Below are 22,509 nucleotides of genomic sequence, written 5' to 3' on the forward strand. Positions count from 1 at the left end.
GCCTGGCGGTGCTGCCGCAGTGCATGAAGGGAAATGTAGTTCATCGTTCGTAGGCCGGAAGAATTCGAGCTGTGGAGACTTCCAGATCCTCGAAGGCAACGGGTCCAACATAACTCCTTTTTGTTCACCTAGTCGCTAAGACGGAGGGACGGAATTCCTAAATATTTGATACTAAGAAATCAGATCGGAGGACACCAGAGGTCTAGAGTCCAAACGGTAACCCGGAAGCGGAAGTCACCTGCGGGCGAAGTGCTGGAGAACGGTGGCAGCGGCGGCAGCAGGAGCAGCAGCGATTCATCCACAAGAGGCTTGGCTACCGGGGGAAGATGCTGATCAAAGTGAAGGTGGGAACTTCTAAGTCTTTCTGGGAAGCAGTGGGACGGGACTTGACTGCTCTAACCCAAAGAGGCAAAGCAACAAAGAGCGAAGCTTTTCCCCCAGGGCTGTAAAACACTGACAACCCCGGGGCTGGGCGCGAGCGGTGATGGGAAACTGGGGCAGAGCCTGGCTTGGGGGCTTCGAGAGGCCTGACCCTGAGCTCCGCGCTGGGCCAGGGGCGCCAGGGCCGCGTCTCTAAGCCTCCAGCCTCCTCCTTTCCGCCGATATTACTCCCCGGCTGGGTTCGTGTGTGTCTGGGTGTCTGGAGGGCTTCCCCTTCATCCCATGCGCAAATCTGAAATATCGGTTCCTAAATTTAGAGTTGAGACTTAAAGAGGCCGTCTGGTACGGCCTCATTTTACAGAAGAATAAACTGAGGCCCAGAAGGATTAATTCGCCCATGGTCATATACGTCTCCAGCATCAGGCAGAGTTTGAGTTCTGGCCCTTTGACTCCAAATTCAGTGTTCTTTCCACCGTGCCACCCTGTCTCTTTAACCTTGTCCTTCGACCACCAAACAGACTCTTTCCGTTTTATCTTTTTTCCTTACTTCCAGCCCCTTCCTTTAACTGGTTCTTGAGTGGAGTCCACCCATGACTTCAGCTCTGGAGCAGTTGGCCCTGGCTTATTTGTTAAGGGTCATTGGACTTAGGGATGGAAGGGACTTTATACGTTATTTAGTTCAATCCCCTCATTTTATACATGAGGTAACTTAGGCCCAGAAATATTTGAGAGTATGCTCAAGCACAGGCAGGATGCAACTGGGATTTGAACCTATATCTTCTGACTCCAGATCTTTGAAAGTCATACTGACCTCATTAGTGGCATCCTCTCCAAGAGACAACATTGGGAGTATTTTCCTAGAGCACCTGACTTTATGAGTGGGACGGTAACCAGGTTCTCCCAGTTTAGCTTCATTTCTTAGTGCCCAATATTTGGGACTAACACCAGCTTTCCTCTGAAACTACCCCTGTACCTCAGAGTATAAATAATAAGGTTACTTTCCCTTCTCATTATTTCTAGCAGCTCATCTTTTCTAGAAAACCCTTTTCTTTTCTGAATTGTGTTTTACTACATTATTGACAGCTGCCTCTGGATGCTTCTTTTCTGCCCTGTCTTGTAACCTTCCTTTTCTCCTCTGCAGCTGGTTAACCAATACCATAAATTTGGCTAAAACTAAGAGATAGAAACTTGGGAAGGGGGAAGAAAGGGGAAACCATTGATTAATGACTTGCCTAATTTTGTAGACATTTCCATGTTTATAGGTCATCTTTTTCTGAAATACTGTATTGTAAGAAGCACTATAAAGGGTCATTTGCTAAGACATAATGGATGCCACTCTTCTTCTATCCATTAGTCCGTTCATCTGTTTGTTTATCTCCTCTCCCCACCATCAGCACCACAACTTTCCTCCTGGCTACACTACACTCTTGGGGCAGCTGTTTTATTGCTTTCCTGTCACCTCCTACTCCTTTTATCCTAGGTGTGTTGAGGTTGTTTCTACAAGTCTTTTCCAATTTTGTGTAATCAACGCTGTTTTATTTTATGTTTTGTGATCACTCCCATGCCTTATTTAAAGAATTCTAACCCATGAATTTGCAAAGCACTTGCATTTTCCCCTAATTTTATATTTTTGTCATATATTCATTGGAGATTATTGTGATTTATGTTTCAGGATGCAGATCAAACTTAATTTCTGCCAAACTTTCTTTTCCAAAGTTGCAGAGTTATCATTCATGGGGTACAACTAGATGGCATGGTACAGTAGAAAAACTACTAGACCTGAAATAAGTGAACCTGCTTCAAATTCCAGCCCCGTCTCTTGTTACCTGTGTGACTTTGAGCAAGCCACTTAATTTCTTTTGGCCTCAATTGCCTAGTTTGTAAAATAACAGGGTCAAACTAGATGACCCTAGAGTTCTCCTCAATGCTAGATTTCTGATCCTACCTTCAACTTTGCTTAGCAATAACTACTTCTCATTGACTTCCTCACATATTCCCACAATAACCTGTTCTAGCCTTTTTTTCATGTCCAAATTCTACCTACCTAATTCAGTAAGTAGATTGAGGCTATCCAATATCAGCTCCCTCAACCCGTCATATTCAACTCAACATATAACTTTCCATCTATCCTCTCATCTTTTTCTCCAGTCTCAGAAGAAAAAACATCTTTTTTCTTCTCTAAATCTGAACTTGATCATAACTATATCTGACTATGGATTGACTTGTCTCCATCCCTTACTGATTTTGGCTTAGCATCTTCAGTCTTAACCCCTCAATAAACTCCTTTTCTTATTCCTTTGTCTTCTATACAGAGTTAAATAAAATAATTTAAATTTACTACCCCTTTGATCTCCTTTCTTTCAGTGCTAAACTTCTTGAATGAGTAATCTTTTACAGGCTTTTGTTTCATTTTCCTCTCTTTCAACCCTCTGAAAATCTGGCTCCTATGTTTACCATTCTGCTAAAATTGCTATTATTAATGATCATCTCCCCAAATCCTAATGGTCCTTATGTCTCCTCTGCAACATTTGGTAAAGTTGAGCACTATCTCTTATTAAAATTCTTTCCATATTTTTCACTTAGGATGATTTACCATCTTAGTTCTCTTCCTGCCTCACTAATTGATCCCTTGTTGCCTTCTTCACTGGCTCCTTTTTTCTCATACGCTGATTATTCTTGTAGGATCAGCTGAAGCTTTCTCTATTTGGGAACTATTGTTTCTGACTTTCTCCCAGCTTCTAGTCCCCATGTGTCCATCCTCCTGTTGGACATTTCCATTTATGTATCCTTTTGTCTCTTCAAACTATACCAAAAACTGAATTCATTTTCTTAAACCAATGTCTTTCCAAATTCCCTTCACCTCATGAATAATCCCATTCTCCTAAACTCAAATAGTTGAAGTTATCTCTTGCCCATGTCATCCTGTATTTCTAATTTGGCAGCAAGTCCTGTTGAATCTTCCTTTGAACTCATTACTGCAATTATCCCTTTCTCTCCATTCTCACTGCCACATTCTAGTCTAACCTTCTACCACCTTACATCTGGACTATTGTAATGGCTTTCTAACTTTATTTCTTCTCCCTTTTTCTACACACAATCAAATTAATCTTCCTAAAGTATAGTGAAGTGGAAAAATCAATGCAGCTAGAATAAGAAGAAAAGCAAGTAATTGGGGAAAATAAAGGTATTCCCAAGAGGCTACAAACGATTCCTCACTGTCCTTCACCTTAGAAAAACACATTTAGGGGCAGCTAGGTGGCGCAGTGGATAAAGCACCGGCCCTGGATTCAGGAGGACCTGAGTTCAAATCCGGCCTCAGACACTTAACACTTACTAGCTGTGTGGCCCTGGGCAAGTCACTTAACCCCAATTGCCTCCCCCCCCCCAAAAAAAAAAAGAAAAACACATTTAAACCCATGTTTCAAGCTAGTACTAGTTTTGATTCCTCTTGTCCAATTCATCAAGCATCCTCCTCCTCCTCCTGAGTGTGCCATTCTGCACTCACCATGCTTTTTTCTTGCCATTGTGTCTCAGCTTGTGCTTTTCACCCTTCTCCCTTTTTTACTTATCAAAATCCTATATTTAATTCAATAAGTATTTATTTATTAAGCACCTTCTGTGTTCAAGGAAGGCACTGTGCCAGATGCCAAAAATATAGACACAAAAATAAAACAATTCCTGCCCTCGCAGAACTTACTTAAATTCTATTAGAGGAATAAAATATGTAAACAAATAATATGATAGAAGTTAAAGAATGAATGAGGTAAAAGAAAGACTTAACATCATTCCCTAGAAAATTTTGAGAAGGTAGAGAACACTCAGTGGGAATCAACTTGGGTCACTTAACTAGCATGTTCTTTAAAGTGTTCTCCAGTAACTCCAACCCACAATCATCCCTCTCTGCCCTCCCCATCTGTAATGTTTATGATTTTAACTTTTAGATTGGAGTCTGGAAAACCCCATTTTGAATCCTGCATCAGACATTTCTAAGCTGTGACCCTAGGCAAATCATGTTTTTAACCTTCGGTGTCTCAGTTTCTTCCTCTGTGAAATGGGGATAAGACTAGTACTTAGCTCAGAGGGTTGCTGTGAGGATCAAATTCAATAATATATGTATAATTCTTTGCAAACCTTAAAGCTTCATATAACTATTAGTAATTATTATAATAATTTATAGCACTTGAGTGCATACCTTTTTATTTCTTCCATCTTGGTTTTGTGTCTGGTAGTTTCATGTTCCCATATCCCCTCTCTCCAGTGAGGACGGGGACCATGCCTTATGCTCTGTCTCCCACAGAGCTAAGCAATAACTCAGCAGATACTAGCCGAATGGGATTGAATTCACACACCGGGCAAAAATTGATGATGAATGAATTAAAAGGCATTTATTAAGGACTTATTTATGTGCCAGATATCAGGCTGTGCATTAAGAGATACCAAAAGTATGATATTCTCTGACTTCAAGGAGTTTAGCATTCTAATTGGGGAAGATAATCTATCCAGTGGAGTGATCAGGGAAATCCCAGGGATGACAAGTTATGGGACAGCTGATTGACATGTTGACTTGATTGCTCTTCAGAGAAGGCATCAGAAAGCTGGGTGGCAGGGGAAGGAAGTTGGCTGGAAGGCAGTAGGAGGGACCTGGGAGCACCCAGATAGATCAGGGAATTTACTAGTTAAGAATGAGGGTCCCAATGTGGGAGGTTGGGTGTCTTGTTCAAGGCAAGAAGGAAGTACAGCTGCCTGCCAGGAAGATGGCATCTATGTTTGACAGCTTCTACAGCATTCCAAGTTCATGGGCACCTCCCCCAGGGGAGAAGGCTCTGGGACCCTGGGCTCATCTCCTCTAGTAGTACCTAGGTCCCAGGGTGAGAGGCATAATGTGTCCTCTGCCCTAAGATGTCACAGTGTACAGATATGAATGCTCTGGTTGGGGAATGACAGTCTGTTCTGTTCCCCTGACTTCAGATAACGAAAGTTTTCCAGAGGAATAAAGGAACAAAGCACTTACTAAGCATTTCATTGCTAGTTTCCTGATTTACTGTGTTTTTAATAAATTATTTTGGGGGATACAGATAGAAAAATTAGTTCTTGCTCTTCAGAAGCATACATTCTGATGGGGGAGGCATTATATTGGTTAATTCAGCTTAATTAATATATTCAGGTTAATTCAGCTGTGGAGCAGATAGAAAGGCCCATTGGGCCTCAAGGTACAGTCAGGCAGATAGGAAAGCCCAGAGATCCTTAGAGGGCATCAGCAGGTCAGATAGTAGTACCCAAGTGTCTAGAGCATATAATGGCAGGGGACATGGGAAGGCCCATTGGGGTTTCACATTACTGAAGGATTGTAGCTGGTAACTCCCTGCTTATTCAAACAGTGTCTTCCCTTCAGTTGGCTGAGTATGACGCTGGAATAGAGCAGGGACTCTGGGCTCCTTCCCATGAGAGTGGAGATGGGGGTCAGCATCTAGGGGAAGGAAAAGGGAAGGAGAACAATGAGGGCATTGACAGAAAGTTTGGAAGAAAGGGCTCCCTACAACATGTGCTCTTCTCTATACCTTGGCACCAGGCAGTAATTCGGCATCGAGGAAATGGAACTAGACTCCCCCAGGGACCTAGGGAAAGAAGTGAGATTTCTTGCACTCTTGCTCCTCTCAGCTCTCAAGTGAAAAAGAGGTAGCACAGTAGTTGCCCCTAAAAGTCTATTCAGTACTTAAACTCCTGTGTGACCTTGGGTAAGTCTCTTCTCTGGATGTCAGTTTCCTCATCTGTATATAAATCAATTATTAAGGACTTTCTCTATATTAGGCATGGGGTATACAGACAAAAATCAAATTCTTTGCCTTCAGAGTTGTGTTAGATGGAATCTAAGGTCTCTTCCAATTCTAGATCAGTGACCCTGTGATGTACCCATGGTCAAGAGAGTCTTCCTCGTCTCTAACCATCTATCTCACATTCTATGATATAAATCTGAGGACTTCATATCCATTATCTTCCTGGCTTATGTGTGAGTAAGTGCAGATTAGTTAGGCAGGTTAGACAGAAATAAACAAAGCATAGTTTGAATATTATTTTTGTTTCTTTCAGTGCTTACATTCTAACTGAGGGATTAGACCCACAAATGTACAGTAAATACAAATATATGAGTAGAAAAGAAATAAAAATAAAGTTATTTAGCTGAACCAATAAGTAACAACATTTGTCCATTTATCCTTTGCCCACTCTGAGAGTATATCTTCGTAAAAGGAATGGATTGGACATGCTGGGAAATAAAGGGAGATCATTGGAAACTGATCTCAGGACACAGTAGAGGATAAAGATGATAAAGTTGTGGTCCAAAGATGTAGTATGTATCCATGATGAGTGAGAATAGAATTAAATGTATAAATACACAAACATACTTTTTAGTGCAGGAGGGCAAGGGGGAATACTGGTTACAAGGGAGGTTGAATTGATACTTAATGTTTGGTTAGCCTAGAAAAACCTCTGACAGAGTAGAGGCCAAGTCTGGCTTATGTGCAGACAGTTGTACAAAGTTGTACTGATTTGGACAGTTGTACAAAAGTAGCACAATAGATAGAGCCTGGATTTAGGAAGACTTGAATTCAAATCGGGTTGAGACATTAATAGGTGTGTGACCTGTACAAGTTATTTAACTTCTGACTGCCTCAATTTCCTTGTGTGTAAAATGAGGATAATAATAGCACCTACTCCCCAAGTTTATGAGGATAAAATTAAATAATATTTGTAAAATGTTTTGCAAACCTTTGTGCTATATAAATGGTAGCTATTAATTTTATTTTAAATTAGAGAGGAAGGTACAGTTCTGGGCTTGTGTTGGGTATGGGACACTGGCATATAATGGAGTTAGCTGAGGGCCTTGATACTCAGAGTCTGGATTTTAAAATTTATGAAATTCTTACTAGTTATGTGACCCTGGGCAAGGCACTTAACCCTCATTGCCCCACCAAAAACAAAAACAAAAACCAAAAAATTTATGAAATTGATAGAAGTCAAAGAAAGATTTTGAAGAAGAGAATGATTAATGGTTTTTGAAGTAGAATCAAAAGTGCTCCCTGGTAGTCTGAGAGGATCCTTATAGTTGTCAGTACACCAAGCTCTTTTTTTTTTGGTGAGGCAATGATTTGCCCAGGGTCACACAGCTAGTAGGTGTACACCAAGCTCTTTTTTTTTTTTAGTGAGGCAATTGGGGTTAAGTGACTTGCCCAAGGTCACACAGCTAGTAAGTGTTAAGTGTCTGAGGCCGGATTTGAACTCAGGTACTCCTGAATCCAGGGCTGGTGCTCTATCCACTTCGCCACCTAGCTGCCCCATATACCAAGCTCTTTTAAAGCAACATCTCTTCTTTGTTTTTCTGGCATTAATTAATTATCTTAGGACATTGATATCTTGTCAAAAGCAGAACCAGTGTTCTCTTTGATTTTGGTGAGGAATTTTGTTCTAAAAAATGACAAATAGTGGGGTGACTAGAATAGATAGTCCAAAGTAGATCAGGTTCCAAAACATTTAATGACCACTAACATAATTAAAGATGTGAGGGGAACCAAGAGGTTTGGTTTTCCAGTCCAAATTCGTTGATAAGGTGCATCTAGCTGATAATGGTAGTAGATCCCTAGGTGCTGAGACAGAACAGTAGAGTAATTATGTATAGGTGTACCGGGCTATGGGAACTAACAAAGCTCTTGTCTGTTTCAGACGCTGACAGGAAAGGAAATTGAGATCGACATTGAACCCACAGACAAGGTAGTATATTCCCTTCTGCTCAGTTACTGTGATCTCTTCATGTCCCTTTCCCCCTTCCTGTGTGCTCTGTACATGCACCTAAGTGTTTCCCCTATAACTCCTCTCCATTTCCCTGAGCAGCCTTTTCTATTTCGTCCTCTTGAAGGTCGAACGGATCAAAGAGCGGGTGGAAGAGAAAGAAGGAATTCCTCCACAGCAGCAGCGACTCATCTACAGTGGCAAACAGATGTGAGTTTAGAATGGGAGTAAAAGTCATGTCAGTCCTACAGATAAGGGATCAATGGCACAGATCAGGAAATTAATTGGGGGGCGGCAGGGAGGCAGGGGCTACTTCATTCTTTCTTGAGGAAGAACTATAGGATATTTCTAAGAAGGATGAAACTGAGCCACCTGGTCTTTTTTTCCTCTTTTTCCAGGAACGACGAGAAGACAGCTGCTGATTATAAGATCCAAGGGGGCTCAGTCCTTCATTTGGTGTTGGCTCTTCGTGGGGGAGGTGGCCTTGGGCGGTGATGGACCTCCCTCTCCTTTATCCCCTCACCCCATCACTCATAATGATGCGCCATATGCCCTTCCACTTCCTGGGACAACAGAACCACCACTTCCTCCCCAGGACAGATACCCAGGTGTTTCTGTCTGTTGCTGGGAGGTCTGTGAGGACCCCAGAGTCCAGCCCTCTGGACCTGCGGGGCCCTATGCTAGCTGTTGGTTTTTAGTTTGTGGTCTCGGCTGCCCCTTCCCTCATGGATGTGTCCTGGTTGTTAATAAAGATGTTTCCCAGCCTCCTGGAATGTTTCCTCAACTGTGCTCAAATGTAACTGACTCAAGTGGAACATGATCCTGGCAGAACCCTATCAGGCTCCAGGGGCATGTTAAAGAAAGGATTGGGACCATTAGGATCTGGGACCTTGGAATAAATTTGTTCCTGTTAATGGTGGTAGAAAACAGGATAGCTAAATTGTTAACATTGCTGGACCTGGGAAATGGGTTCATGTAACATTCTGTGATTTTTAAGACCACTATTGTATAGAGGGAGTATTTATCTAGGACTCTGCCCTCCCTGCCTCTAGGTTATGGCTTAGTTATTGTGAAAGTGAGGAGGGAAGGAGGCTGGCCCCTGAGGGGATGGGGTGGAAGGAGGTGGCCTGGAGTAATGCAGAGCAGAAGGGTCTTTGGGGAATTTATTCAAAGGAGGGAGAAACTGATTTGGGGTTAGACATCTGGATTCCAGCCCTGGCTGTGCCAATTACACTTGTGCCTGTATAGTATAGTAGGACAAGCTGGCCTGGGCCTCGAATTCTTCATCTGTAAAATGAGGATTAGATCAGATCTTCCAGTTACATATTTATGATCCTATCACTGATTGGAAGGAGCAGCTGACTAAGGTGAAAAAAGCCCTATCAACAACCTACATCCCGACCAGTGGGAGGGTTGTCCGGGCATTCCTGGTGCTAGGTCTGGGGTCTCGGCCATGCCTCAGCTCCAACTCTGGAGGGCGCCGCTGGCCTCGGGACAGACTCCGGGAAGCGGCGCTCTAGCTACCTTCTCTCTGTGGTCAAACATGGTGGCTAGCTGAAGGCGGCCGGTCCCGTGCTACGCCTGCAGGACCCCAGAGCCCGCTCGCCATGGCCCGCCTTCCGCAGCTGGCAGTCTTCGACCTGGGTGTGTGCACCGCGTGGGGGGAGATTGCGCGCGACTGAGGATGTCTGCCGTTTCTGACCCCTCCTTGAGGTCGGGCCGGTCCCCGGCCCCGGCCCCGGCCCTCATCCCTACCCCTGCTAAGCCTGTCCTCCTCGGCCCCTGAGCTCCAGCCCTGATCCTCCCTAGGCCGGAGCCCGCTAAAACTTGCCCCCCTTCCCTTGCAGATTACACTCTCTGGCCCTTCTGGGTTGACACACATGTGGAACCCCCATTCCACAGGAACAGGTGAGGGGCGGGGCCAAGGCTCAGGTACTGGATGGGGGTGGGGCGGGGCGGGGTGCCAGACCTGTGTCCTACCCCTTCTGCCCCGGTCTAGGGACGGAAGTGTGCGGGACAGCAATGGGAAGATTGTTAGACTGTACCCAGAAGTGCCCGACGTGCTGGAACGTCTCCGTGGCCTGGGGGTGACCATCGCTGCTGCCTCCCGGTAAGGACCACCTGTTCAATGCGGCACATTTTTACGGAGCACTTACTCCGAACAAAGGGATGAGCAACACAGATTTTAAAATGACAGATCCTATCCTCAAGAAACTTTCATTACGTGGTGGGCATGGGAGGCTTATAACAACCGTAGAGATAAGTATAATACAAGGTAGAGTGTGATGGGGGGCCAAGGAGAAGGCCAGACCAGCCTTTCAGTATGGGGAGAGGGAATGTTTTCAGGTGGAGATATCAGTAAAGACACTTATTAGAGGAGATGGTAATTGATCCGAACCTGGAAGGCAGAGAAAGAATCTGAAAAGTGAACAGGAAAAGCTAGGGCATTCCAGACAAGAGACAGATTTCACACTTACAGAGCTCTCAGAAGAGAGTTCTACCAGTCCATGTCTGCCTTCTCTACAGTTTATAGTCTTCCAAACAACTTTGGAGAACTAGGAAGTCAGCTCAACACAATGACCAACTACAGTTCCAGAGGACTTCAAGATGAAACATGCTTACCCACCTCCTAGAGAGGTGATGGATTCAGAGTACAGATTTAAAGACTTTTGGGGGGAGGGTGGGGGGTGGCCAATTCAGAAATTTGTTTTGCTTGACCATACATGTTTTTTGTTTTTTTTGTTTTTAAGTGAGGCAATTGGGGTTAAGTGACTTGCCCAGGGTCACACAGCTAGTAAGTGTTAAGTGTCTGAGGCCGGATTTGAACTCAGATACTCCTGACTCCAGGGCCGGTGCTCTATCCACTGCGCCACCTAGCTGCCCCGACCATACATGTTTATAATGGATTTAATTTTTCTTGCTTCCTGAAAGAGGGAGAGGAGAGTTAGGAGGGAGAGAATGCCGATTTGAAAATAAAATATAATCCAATTTTTAAAAATACAATTTATAGTCTTAGACAATTGCCTGGAGCACGGAAAGGTTTTCAGTGACTTGCCCAGGCTCACACAGTCAGTATGTGTCAGAGGTGGTGCTTGAACCCAGGAAGGACTTTCTGGCTTTCTCCTATCAAATGAGTAGCAGTGGAACACTGGTTGCCCACCTGTGACTTTGTTCCTGCCATGTGATCAGCCCATCTTCTCTACCTATCATACAGTTCTTTGATGATGTCTTTTACTCTGCTGTTAATTCAGAGTTACTCATGTACAACAAATGTGTGGTCATGTGCTGCAGCTGACTCTCACCTCACCATGTATCCCTCCATTGCCTTTCTGTTACTCACTTTTAATTCTGCATAGGCATTCATATTACATGTCTACCTGCCAAATAAAATTGAGGTGGGAGAGTATAAGCTGAGACTGGAAAATAGCTAGTGATGTAACATGAAATGTATATACCATGCATGGAAGGAATAAAGTGAAATACTGGAAAGGGTCAAGTGGATTAGAAAAGCGTAGGGCTCTGAAGGTCAGCCTTTGGCTGGAAATAAAAAGCCAAGGAATCGGTATTATCTCCTTTACAGAGTAGTGAGTTAGTGGTCAGATCTAGGCATTAAGAAGATTGATTGGGGGCGGCTAGGTGGTGCAGTGGATAAAGCACTGGCCCTGGATTCAGGAGTACCTGAGTTCAAATCCAGCCTCAGACACTTAACACTTACTAGCTGTGTGACCCTGGGCAAGTCACTTAACCCCCATTGCCCCGTTTAAAAAAAAAAAGAAGATTGATTTGGCAGCTGTGAAGGCACCTTCAGGATTTTTTTTGCAGGGCAATGAGGGTTAAGTGACCTGCCCAGGGTCACACAGCTAGTAAGTGTCAAGTGTCCTAGGCTGGATTTGAACTCAGGTCCTTCTGAATCCAAGGCCAGTGCTCTATCCACCTAGCTGACCCGCACCTTCAGAATTCTGCTTTGGTTCCAGTCTTATCATTTTTTACCTCTATGGGGGAGGAGAACCTCTGCACTGTTTCAACTACATTGCAAATTTTGGAGAAGCTAATAACTCAAAAACAGCTATTAATTTGTACGACTTTGCATTTTAGCATTCCTAATTTCCTCATTCATTGCTTTTGCCAAACCTCCTTTGTATATGACTTCATTCTGTCCTAAAATCATGTCCCGTCTCTTCAACCTAGGACCGGTGAGATTCAAGGAGCCAATCAGCTCTTGGAGCTTTTTGACCTCACTAAATATTTTGCACACAAGGAAATTTATCCAGGCTGCAAAGTCACACACTTTGAGAGGTACTCAGGGATGAGAAGAAAAGAAAAGAAAAATATGACTGGCTCTACCTGACAGGCATGGTGGGAGTGGGGAGCCAACCCCCTGTCCTCACACAGTCCTGTTCCGCTCAGATTGCAGCAGAAGACTGGTATCCCCTATTCCGAAATGATCTTCTTCGATGACGAGAAGCGGAACATCGTAGATGTCAGCAAACTGGGTACTGAATGGTTGTGTTGGGGGGAAAGGGAGCTTAGGTATATAAGTATACATGGGGTAGTAGGATTAGGCGTGGCTAGTTTGCATGCCAGCTAAGGACCCCCAAAATGACAAAGAGGTAAGACTAATCTCATCAAATGTCACTCTTTCCTAGGTGTCACCTGTATTCATGTCCAGAGTGCAATGAGTCTGCACACTCTGACTAAAGGCCTAGAAACATTTGCAAAGTCCTGAGATGAACTCTCAGATGCAGCCCTGCAAATGGGATCCCTGGCTCTCTACCCCAGCAGGAAGAGAACAAGAATGAGGAATGCATTTTCAGGTCATCTGTGAATTGTAAAACACATTTGTATGTGAGCATACAAGACCCTTCATTTGGTCTAAGTCCTTTTTGTGCTCCTGTGTATGGGCCGAGACTGCCCAGGACTGATTCAGAGCTTTGCTTCTCAGTGCAGTCTGTTTCTTGATGTGTCATCACAAGACCCCTGACTCGTGGCAAATAAAGCTTCCTATGACATACTTCTGCACTTCCTCTGCTTGACCCTACAAAAGTGCACCAAGGCTCATCCTGGAGGAGAGGGACCTGGCTGGTGCTCTTGGGCCCTCTGGGGTTGTGTCTGCCCGACAACTGGGCTTAGAAAACCAGCATTCCCATGTTTAGGCAAATGGCTTTGTCTCTGTGGCCTTCGAGATCAGAGACCCAAACTGGAGAGGGCCTGAAGGTCCATTCTGGCAGATGCCATGAACATGAGGCCCTGGGGTGGGGTCCCAGGGAGAGGAAGGGGCAGAGCCACAATTCAGATTGGGACAGGCCCTTGGACCTTAGTTCCCTCATCTGTAAAATAAGGGTTCAGATTAGGTGAAAACCCTGTCAGATCTAAACCAAAGACCACCATGCTCCTCCAGCTCTGCTCCTGGATTCAGTGGCTGGCCTGGAAACTTTGGGGGCCCTTTAAGATGTTGGGGGGGGGGTTAGTCAGGTGACTCCTGTCATGTGACAAGCACACTGGTCTGGGCATACTTTCCCAGGTTTCCAGGCTGGGGACGCCCAATGTTGAGCCAGAGCCTTGGACTGGGATTGGCTGGGGGGAAGAGGGGAGGGGCTGTTCTTGCAAAGAAAGGCGGAAGTGGGAAGGACTCCGGGAGACCGAAGCCAAGTGTGGGGGTCGTACCTCATCAGGGATCCGGGAATCAGGATGAGCGGCCTGGGGAGGCTCTTTGGCAGGGGTGAGCCCTGGTGGAACCCTGCTTCTGTGTAGATGGAGGTGTGGCTGCCCACCCTTGGGGGCCTGCCTTTATAAGGGGCTGGGAAAGATGCTCGGGAGGGTAGAAAAGTCACTGAGAGAAGCTCCTGCCCCCTGCCCCAGCAGCCTGAGGATCCGCAAGCAAGGCACCCCTTCCAGGAAACACTTCCCCTTCCCCCACCTTGCCCTCTAAATCTTAGGTAAAGAAGTGTTCAGGATTTCAAGTGCAGGAATCTGAGCCACACTGACCCCTGTCCTGGCTCAGACCTATCTCTTAACTGGGGCAGGACTTCCTGACTAGGGTACCTTGATGACCCCTGCTACCACCCCATCCCCCCCCCCACACACACACACACCAACACTCAGGTTCTGTGGCTTGAAAAGAAGCCCAAGGCCCTTCCTCCAGCCATGGCCTGTGGGAACTGGGTGCTAAAAGTGTTTGGGAATAGCTTCTCCTACTCAGTACTACTGTCTGCTCTCTTGGACCCAGCCGGGAAGAAGGAGAAGGACCCAAGCCCAGAAGAGGCAATTCAGAAATTGCGGGAGACAGAGAAGATACTGATCAAAAAGCAGGAGTTTCTAGAGCAAAAGATCCAGCAGGAACTTCAGACGGCCAAGCAGCATGGGACCAAGAACAAAAGAGGTATTAGGGGAAAGGTATAGAGGACTGAGCCATTGGAGAGGGAAGAGCCTGGGGGCTTCTAGCACTGATGGGTGGGCTATGGGCTGGGTCAGCTGCCCTGCAGGCACTGCGCAGAAAGAAGAGGCTGGAACAACAGCTGGCACAGACAGATGGGACTCTATCTACCCTGGAATTCCAGCGTGAAGCCATTGAGAATGCCACCACCAATGCTGAAGTGCTTCGAACCATGGGGCTGGCTGCTCGTGCCATGAGCAAGGCTCACCAGGACATGTGGGTACGGGGGGAAGGGCATGGGCACAGACACTGGGGAAAGAATGGCTTGGCCACAGATCCTCATATTCCTTTCATTGTAGAATCATAGTCTTCTACCAGTTACCTAATTACCTACTTCAAAGCCTTCCCTTCCCCTGGTTAAGACACATGGGGGAAAGGAGCAGGCCAGAACACTTGATTCTTTAAAAAAAACAAAAACAAAAAAACCCAAACCTACCTCCCAACAGGGGAGATTCCCCACATCTTTTCTTTGCAATATGATCCCACCCATATGCAGACTTCTCTCAATTCCCTCTGCCAGGGAGTGTTAGGCCCATCAAGACATGAGGCTTCAGGGGAAAAGGCAAGATCTACCCCGAGTCTTTACATCCACTTCCACCCACAGGGACATCGACAAGGTGGATGAACTGATGTCTGAAATCACAGAGCAACAGGAAATAGCCCAGCAAATCTCAGATGCCATTTCTCGGCCTGTGGGCTTTGGGGATGATGTGGATGAGGTAAGTGCATGGAGGTAGTGTGAGGGAGCTTTGGATCTTTGCACTGAATTCTTGGCAGTATGGGCTTTCCTGATTGGACACATCTGACTGGACTTTCCATTTCCAGGATGAGCTGCTAGAGGAATTAGAGGAACTAGAGCAGGAGACATTGAACCAAGAGTTGCTGAATATGGGAGATGATGAAGAGGAAGCACCGGCCAAGTTGCCTGATGTCCCTTCTACTCATTTACCCCCCAGTCCAGGTACTAAGAACTCTTCCCTGCCTGGCCAGAGGAAGAGCCCCAAGCACTGCAGTACCTGTGGGAAGGGTAATATCAGCCCCCTCATGCCTGGAGACGGTAGTGGAGATCCATGTCAGGGGAAAGTTGGCTCATCTTAAGCAGGGCTGGCAGGAGAATTCTAGGGAACTGAACCTTTCTCTTCTTTGTCTCTCTTCTCTTTAGCTTCCGAGGCTGATGAGGAAAATGAACTGAAGCAATTGGTTGAGTGGGTATCTTGAAGAATGCCTTGATGTTCTTGAAACGTCATCTAATTCCCTTCCTTTTTCCCCAAGTGCCAATGTACTGAGCTGAAGGGTTTAAACCTAATGAGGCCCTAGTGAGGGATTTGATGCCTCACCTGGCATACCTCTGGAGTAGGGTGGGTTTTTTGTTTTGTTTTGGACACAGTTTGGAAGGTGGGAGGAAGGAAAAAAGACCCTGGACTGTTTTTCTCATTGGAAGCTGTTACAAAGGCCCTTGCTCTCAATAAAACTGGGCAGATGGACTCCCATTGTCTACCATGTCTTGTCAGCCCCTGGGTACCTACTTCAGGTCTCTCAGTCTATTTAGGGAGAAGGGGTGAATGGGCTTATAGGATCTCCTAGCCTCCTCACTGCATACAAGAGGTGAGTGTTTTATATTGATCTATAAACTGTAACTGGACAGTACCGTGGTGGATCAAACCCTACCATCATATTGCCACAGAATTTCTGCAGTACAATTACCCTTTTACCAAGAGGGCTGGATTTGGAGTCAAGAGAACCTGTGTTTGAGTCCAGACTTTGCCACTTGCTACGTCTGTGACTTTTGGGGAAGTCACTCAACCTCTCTGGGCCTCGGTTTCTTCCTCTGTAAAATGAGGGTGCCAGACTAGATAACCAATGACTAGATCACTTCCAGCTCTAAATATGATTTTATGATCCTGAGACAAGCCCACATCTCTCCCTTTCACAGTTGTTAAATGTCTGGTTGGCACCCTGCTACTCCAGTGATTATGAGAGGGTCACTATGAGATATGCTGCCATAATACAATCACTTCAGTGCCTTTTCAGGTTTGAAGGAGGAGATAAACAGAACCAAGACACTTTTTTTTCCCTGTCTCCCCTTACCCTGTACATACATTTCTTTTTTTTAAATTTCTTTCTTTTTTTTTTGGTGAGGCAATGAGGGTTAAATGACTTGCCCAGGGTCACACAGCTAGTAAGTGTCAAGTGTCTGAGGCCAGATTTGAATTCAGGTTCTTCTGAATCCAGGGCCAGTGCTTTATCCACTGCACCACCTAGCTGCCCCGGCACATTTCTTTAAAGAAAGCACAATCCTTGGACAGCTAGGTGGCACAGTGGTTAAAACTCCAGCTCTGGATTCAGAAGAACCTGAATTCAAATCTGGCCTCAGACACTTGACACTTACTAGCTGTGTGACCCTGGGCAAGTCACTTAACCCTCACTGCCCTGCAAACAAAAACAAAAACAAAAAAGAAAGCACAGTCCAATATTTTTAAGTTTAAAATACTTTTGCAGACTACAGATGGAGGCCAACTTCTATAACAGTCTAGAAGTGACTCTTTCCCAGCTTTCCCTAGGAAAATAATTTCTTTTCCCCCTGCTGATAAAACTAAATGGAATTAGATTTCTTGTATAAAAAAAAAGAAATGGAGGGAGGAGTCCTGCCCCCCTCTCTTCCTGCCTTTTAACCCTCTTCCTTTTAACCTTCTTCCTGACTCCTTCCTCAGTCTTGCTCAACTTGCAACTTCAGGAGGGTGTGAGGTGGTAGTGTTGGAGTTCTGTGGTAGGCACAGGACCTCTAGGATCTGGATTTCATGGATGGGCTGCTCTGGCTGGAACTTGAGCACCCAGGGGTCCTTGAGGATGTCCAGGATGGTAGCACGTTTGACAGCCTGGCGCAGCATCATGTGAATCAGGTTCTGGGACAGGGGAGAGAGAGGCCATGGCTGAGCTTGCCCTGATTTGTGCTGCCTACTGGGCCTGAGACAGAAACAGGGCTGCCCACAATACTACCCCTAGGGAGAAGACCATACTGGGATTCCCTCATAATATGCCCATAGTTAATGCTTGGATGGGGGGCGTACAGGGAAGCATCAGGACCCTTGGAAGAGGGACTGATGATATCCTCTACCTTGAAGCAATGGAAGCTTGTTTACCTACATTCAACTAATTGCTTATCCAGAGCCAGAGGGTTATCTTCATTGTTCTTCCCTAATGCTTTGGGCATGGGGCCAGTGGGAATAAGTGAGGTTCTTGTGGTAAATTGTGGCATACACAGTGAATGACACCTTCCCCCAACCCTGCTATGGTCCCTTTTGAATGTGTACCCCACCTTATATAGGTCAGCCCAAGGGCCCCAGCCCTCCCGGGGGGCCAGCACCTTGCACTCCTGAGAGATGGGGCGGTTAGCTGGGAAGTTGACCTCCTTCTGGGTCTCTCGAAGCAGCTTTTTTAGGTTGGTGTCATCAAAGGGTAGATGGGCAGCCACCAGGGTGTAGAGAATGACGCCCATGCTCCAGGTGTCAGAGAGGAAAGGGTTGTAGGGCAAACCCAGCAAGATCTCTGGACAGGCATAGGCGAAACTACCGCAATAGGTCTGGCTGAGGTGGGAAAAGCAGCCCATGAGGTGTTGGGAAGGGTTCTGCTGGGTCTGGCTGCCGCTAGTTGTCACCATCTTGGAAAAGCCGAAGTCAGAGATCTTCACATTTTCCCGCTTATCCAGCAACAGATTCTCCAGCTTTAGGTCCCTACCAGCAGCAGAAGGCCTGAGGGTCAGGCAGGGGCTGGGGAGAGGGGTTAGTATTAGGCTGGGAGCTAGAGGGTCAGGAGTCAGAGGATAGAAGTGAGATGGAGTTGGGAAAAATGAGCTGGGATTTAGGGTTATGGGGGGAAGCAGGTCTAGGAATATGGCTGTCAGAGGGCAACAAGAGGCTTAGGGGGCTATGGGGCTGTTCTGTACGGTACTTTGCACACAAAGGGATCTAAAAGCCTTAAACAGATCATTGAAATGGAGAGGGAAAGACTGACCTAGGTGTGGGAAGAAGGGAGTTCAGGTAGGAGATTTTGTGTGTGTGTGTGTGTCTGTGTCTGTGTCTGTGTGTCTGTGTCTGTGTCTGTGTATGTGCATGTAGGTTAATAGGGGGCTAGGTAAGCTACAGTGAGACCACCCCCCTCTGGGATTCAAAAAGTCCCAGATGGCAGTGCCCTCACCGGTGCACGATGCCCTTGCTATGCAGGTAAGCGATGCCCAGGGTGAGCTGGGAGAACCACTTGCCGGCAAGGGGCTCAGAGCAGGCCCCGTAGCGCTGGATCCACTCAAGAACATCGCCCCCCTGAGCCAGCTCTAGGATCATATACACGCGAGATGTGGTCTCGATGGCTTGGTAGAAGTTGATTAGGTACTTGTGCCGCAAGATTTTCATTACCTGGTCCCAAGGAAGGGAGTTCATCAGACCTGGCAGGGGAGGGCTCATGGCTTGACTCTCAACCCTTTCCTTGCTACGTCGTTAACAATAGTGATTCCTAGTATTTATATAAGACTTTACAGCTTACATAGCTCTTTAACCTACCTGTACTTTATCTGAATCTCAAAACAACCTTATGAACCAGGGAGGGAGGGAAGGTAGTCTCATCATTTTACAGATGAGGAAATGGGGTGAGAGACAAGAGGTGATTGTCCAAAGTCACGGAGACAGACAGTAAATGATGAAGCCAAGACTCAGACCATCTAACATCATGGAGCAGGGTCAAATGGTTTGCGGAGGTGAGACCTATGTCAGTATTTTAGGCTCTTTTCCTTTTGGCATGGAGGTGGGGGAAGGGTATATTGGGGTGGAGAGAGGATTGGATACTTCCTGGGATGGGTAGGGTTTGTACCAAATGCTTCTGCTTCATGACTCTCAACCCCTCGCAATCAGACTTCCTTCCATTTCACACTTGCTATTGAAATTGTTCTCTTCAAGTAACCTCCTACATATCACCAAACCCAAGGGCTACTCTACAGTGCATATCCACCTTCAGCTCACTGCTGCTGTTGCCCATCCCTCCTACTGTACATACACTCTCTTCTACCATGGATTCATAGACAATCTCTTGCTCCTCCTTCTACCTGTCCTAATCATTCCTTCTCTGATTTTGTCAGCACCTCCTCTCCCTAACCTCTTAATGTGTATCTCCAGGGGCTCTCCTAGATCCTCTTCTCTTCTTAGTCTCCTATTTTCTTGGCAAATGCATTCTCTTCCAAGGCGTCAACAAACATAGCCTCTCTGCCAAGGGTTCTTCATGTGCGCCTCCACCGGAATGCCCTATGCTGTACTCAATATGTGTAAAGTTAGGCTTCTTATCTTTTCTTCTAAACCCCATTCCTCCCGACTCCACTGTTTCAGTCTGTGGTTCTACCCTTCATCCTGCTTTCCATGTTCATAACTTTGGTGTTATCTCTTATGCTCCTCTCTCACCCACCTTTCATATCCAATTAGTTACTAAATTATTTTGACTTCCTGTCTGGGACACTGCTGGATCTCTTCCCTCTTCTCTATTATTATTATTATCATTTTCCTAGTACAAGTGGATACATCAATCACCCTATCAGACTCCTGAAATAGCCTCTTAGTAGGTCTTTCTACATCTACTTCTCCCCCTTTCCACAACCTATCCTTCATATCACTGTCAGAATAATAATCCATATTCATAGATTTAGTAGTTTGCTCAAAAATCCTAAGTGACTCTATTGCCTCCTGAACAAAATTCCAGCTCCTTTGGCATTCAAAATACCACCCTCACTCTCTCATCTTATCTCAAATTTCTATCCTTCACTCTGAGCTCCAGTCAAACAAGTTGTCTCCAGCCAAGGGCCATGTGCCCACCTCCTTCAAGTGCTTCCTGAGTCTGGAATGCTCTTCTCTACCTAAAGTTAAATTAAGTAGTCAGCACAGGGTCACATAGCTAAGAAGCATCAAAAGCAAGATTGGAATTCAGGTCTCAGTTCAGAATCCAATGTTCCCCAGTCATGTAATAATGCATTTATTATGTAATATCATACATTAGAGGGGCAGCTACCTAGGGGGCATAGTGGATATGGCACTGGGCCTGGAGTCAAGAAGCCCTAGTTCAAATTTGGCCTCAGACACTTACTGGCTATATGACTCTGGGCAAGTCACTTGACCTGTTTGCCTCAGTTTCAGTTTCCTCAACTGTAAAAAAGAATACCTACCTACCAGGGTTTTTGTGAGGATCAAATAAGATTACATCTGTAAAGCACTTATCACAGTTCCTGGCACATAGTGCTATATAAATGTTAGACATTATTATGGTTATTTATGTTTATGTCTTATCCCCCTACTGGGTAAGTTCCAAGAAAGAGGACACTGTCTCATCTATGATAATTACATTAGTGTGATCTGAAACAAAAATCCTATGGGAGGTACAAGTGGCAAGGTCATTGCTGAATGGGAAGAACTGGGAAGGCTTCCTGGAGGAGGCATTTGAGGGAAGCAACATGATTCTCTTGGAAAGAATGCAAGTCTTGGAATCAGGAAATCTAGGTTGGCTTAATGACTGTGTTGAATGAATGGAACATAGATAAGGTTCAACCCTGTTTGGGGGGGGCTCTACATCACCTAGCCCCATCTTGATGAAGGCCCCAATAGCCTGACCCTCCAAACTCTTGCCTCCCTTTCCCATCCCCACCTGGATCTCACGGGGCAGGAACTTGTTAAGATAGTCCTCAGAGGCTTTCTTTTTGGAGATGATCTTGACAGCAACATGGACTTTTTGCTTAGTGTAGTAGGCCTCATAGACAGTGCCGTAAGAGCCATTACCAATCACCTTGCCTACTTCATAGCCATACTCTTCCATGACAGAGCGGTAGGTCACGTGGGTTGATGGTGGCTGTTTTGATGCCTCGGTGACATCCCCTCGCCCCTTGGTAGTAATAACATTGGTGGGCGGGGGGGTATGTTCACCTGAGCTAACTTTGACGTCCAGGGAGGCTGACGCCCTTGGCCGCTGGGGGCGGCGCCGAAATGAAGCTGGCCCCCAAATGCTTGCCTGTTTATTTACCCCGGCTGGGGCCACAGGGCTCTGTTCTCTATTAGGAACTTGGAGGGGGAAGAGGACGGAGGAGGGGTGGACTGCTCTTTTTGTCACCAGTAGCTGTTGTTCCTTCTTCTTCTTCCTGGTTACGGAATTCCCCCAGTTCCCATGTTCCGCACACATCACAATCTGTTCTCCACCCACTTACTGGCCACATAGCTCAAGGAAGAAGCATGGTTTGGGAACCTGCAGGGACCTTCCCCAGAGCCAAGTGAGATACCTCCACAGATACTTACTCCTGTCTCAAATTCATGATAATCTCTAATGACCCAGATGGTCACTGTCAGTCATCTCAAAGGGGTTAAGAAGGGAATACAGGCTCTTGCAGAGCTGTGCTGGAGAGAGAGGACAGTTTTTCTCAGCAAGGTAGCTCAGTGAGGTGCAGTGGAAAGAGCGGTGGACTTAGGACTCAGTAGAATGGAGTAGCAAGTCCCAGCCCTGCTATTTAATTGTCCCTCTCAGACTTTCAAATTCTTCAGCTATGAGGGGGTTAGATGACACGATGTCTTAGGTCCTACTCTTAACTTTCTATAACTTTTTCCAATAGCAGCAGGTCCCTTCTAGTTCCTCCTCTCTGCTGGAAAACCATACGTACAGATTATAGTATAAGTCATCAGGTAAAAATCTAATCCTCTACTACAAAGGGTCTGTCCCTGCTGGGTCTAGAGCCATACATTTTTATGGTCACATTCCCAATTCCAGAAAATGCCTAGGATTCATTCATTTGTAACTACTGGAATGATGCCACCTGCTGGAGACTTACTGTAGGAAAGCTCCACCATGAGGAGAAGGCCTCTGAGGGCAAGGCCATGCAGCTTTTCTTTGGGGTCAGAAAG

At 45.9% G+C, this 22,509-nt stretch overlaps 4 protein-coding genes across 5 annotated transcripts; 3 read left to right on the forward strand and 1 right to left on the reverse strand.

Annotated features, from left to right (window-relative positions):
* Positions 1-176: 176 nt before the first annotated feature.
* Positions 177-8,936, forward strand: NEDD8 (NEDD8 ubiquitin like modifier). The gene is made up of 4 exons (XM_043981386.1): positions 177-344; positions 8,098-8,145; positions 8,291-8,373; positions 8,562-8,936. The coding sequence occupies exons 1-4, from the start codon at positions 327-329 to the stop codon at positions 8,656-8,658; spliced, it is 246 nt and encodes an 81-aa protein (XP_043837321.1). The 5' UTR covers positions 177-326; the 3' UTR covers positions 8,659-8,936.
* Positions 8,937-9,091: 155 nt separating this feature from the next.
* Positions 9,092-13,174, forward strand: LOC122739730 (magnesium-dependent phosphatase 1-like). The gene is made up of 6 exons (XM_043981385.1): positions 9,092-9,807; positions 10,011-10,071; positions 10,163-10,273; positions 12,352-12,459; positions 12,571-12,656; positions 12,810-13,174. Exons 1-6 carry the CDS (start codon positions 9,771-9,773, stop codon positions 12,887-12,889), a joined length of 483 nt encoding a protein of 160 aa, XP_043837320.1. The 5' UTR covers positions 9,092-9,770; the 3' UTR covers positions 12,890-13,174.
* Positions 13,175-13,321: 147 nt separating this feature from the next.
* On the forward strand, positions 13,322-16,080 carry CHMP4A (charged multivesicular body protein 4A). 2 transcript variants are annotated; one of them, XM_043981383.1, is made up of 6 exons: positions 13,733-13,882; positions 14,390-14,542; positions 14,635-14,812; positions 15,201-15,315; positions 15,422-15,557; positions 15,759-16,080. In XM_043981383.1, the coding sequence occupies exons 1-6, from the start codon at positions 13,852-13,854 to the stop codon at positions 15,812-15,814; spliced, it is 669 nt and encodes a 222-aa protein (XP_043837318.1). In that variant the 5' UTR covers positions 13,733-13,851; the 3' UTR covers positions 15,815-16,080. The 2 variants fall into 2 exon arrangements, with proteins under 2 accessions (XP_043837319.1, XP_043837318.1); XM_043981384.1 differs by lacking the exon at positions 14,635-14,812 and having other exon boundaries at positions 13,322-13,882.
* A 1,159-nt stretch (positions 16,081-17,239) lies between these two features.
* On the reverse strand, positions 17,240-21,796 carry TSSK4 (testis specific serine kinase 4). Its single transcript, XM_043988246.1, is given in 6 exon segments — positions 17,240-17,499; positions 17,961-18,363; positions 18,791-19,005; positions 21,269-21,688; positions 21,690-21,767; positions 21,770-21,796. Coding segments are annotated over 6 exon segments (1,329 nt in total). The 3' UTR covers positions 17,240-17,313.
* Between the last annotated feature and the right edge of the window lie 713 nt (positions 21,797-22,509).

This window comes from Dromiciops gliroides, chromosome 2, assembly GCF_019393635.1.
Source record: "Dromiciops gliroides isolate mDroGli1 chromosome 2, mDroGli1.pri, whole genome shotgun sequence".
Lineage (NCBI taxonomy): Eukaryota > Metazoa > Chordata > Mammalia > Microbiotheria > Microbiotheriidae > Dromiciops > Dromiciops gliroides.

Coding starts and splice junctions, on each gene's coding strand:
- NEDD8 (XM_043981386.1), top strand. Junction 8,146..8,290: donor ACATTGAACCCACAGACAAG/GTAGTATATTCC, acceptor GTCCTCTTGAAG/GTCGAACGGATCAAAGAGCG. Junction 8,374..8,561: donor ATCTACAGTGGCAAACAGAT/GTGAGTTTAGAA, acceptor CTCTTTTTCCAG/GAACGACGAGAAGACAGCTG.
- LOC122739730 (XM_043981385.1), top strand. CDS start 9,771: ATGGCCCGCCTTCCGCAGCTGGCAGTCTTCGACCTGG. Junction 10,072..10,162: donor CCCCCATTCCACAGGAACAG/GTGAGGGGCGGG, acceptor GCCCCGGTCTAG/GGACGGAAGTGTGCGGGACA. Junction 10,274..12,351: donor ACCATCGCTGCTGCCTCCCG/GTAAGGACCACC, acceptor TCTTCAACCTAG/GACCGGTGAGATTCAAGGAG.
- CHMP4A (XM_043981383.1), top strand. CDS start 13,852: ATGAGCGGCCTGGGGAGGCTCTTTGGCAGGG. Junction 14,543..14,634: donor TGGGACCAAGAACAAAAGAG/GTATTAGGGGAA, acceptor GGGCTGGGTCAG/CTGCCCTGCAGGCACTGCGC. Junction 15,316..15,421: donor TTGGGGATGATGTGGATGAG/GTAAGTGCATGG, acceptor TTCCATTTCCAG/GATGAGCTGCTAGAGGAATT.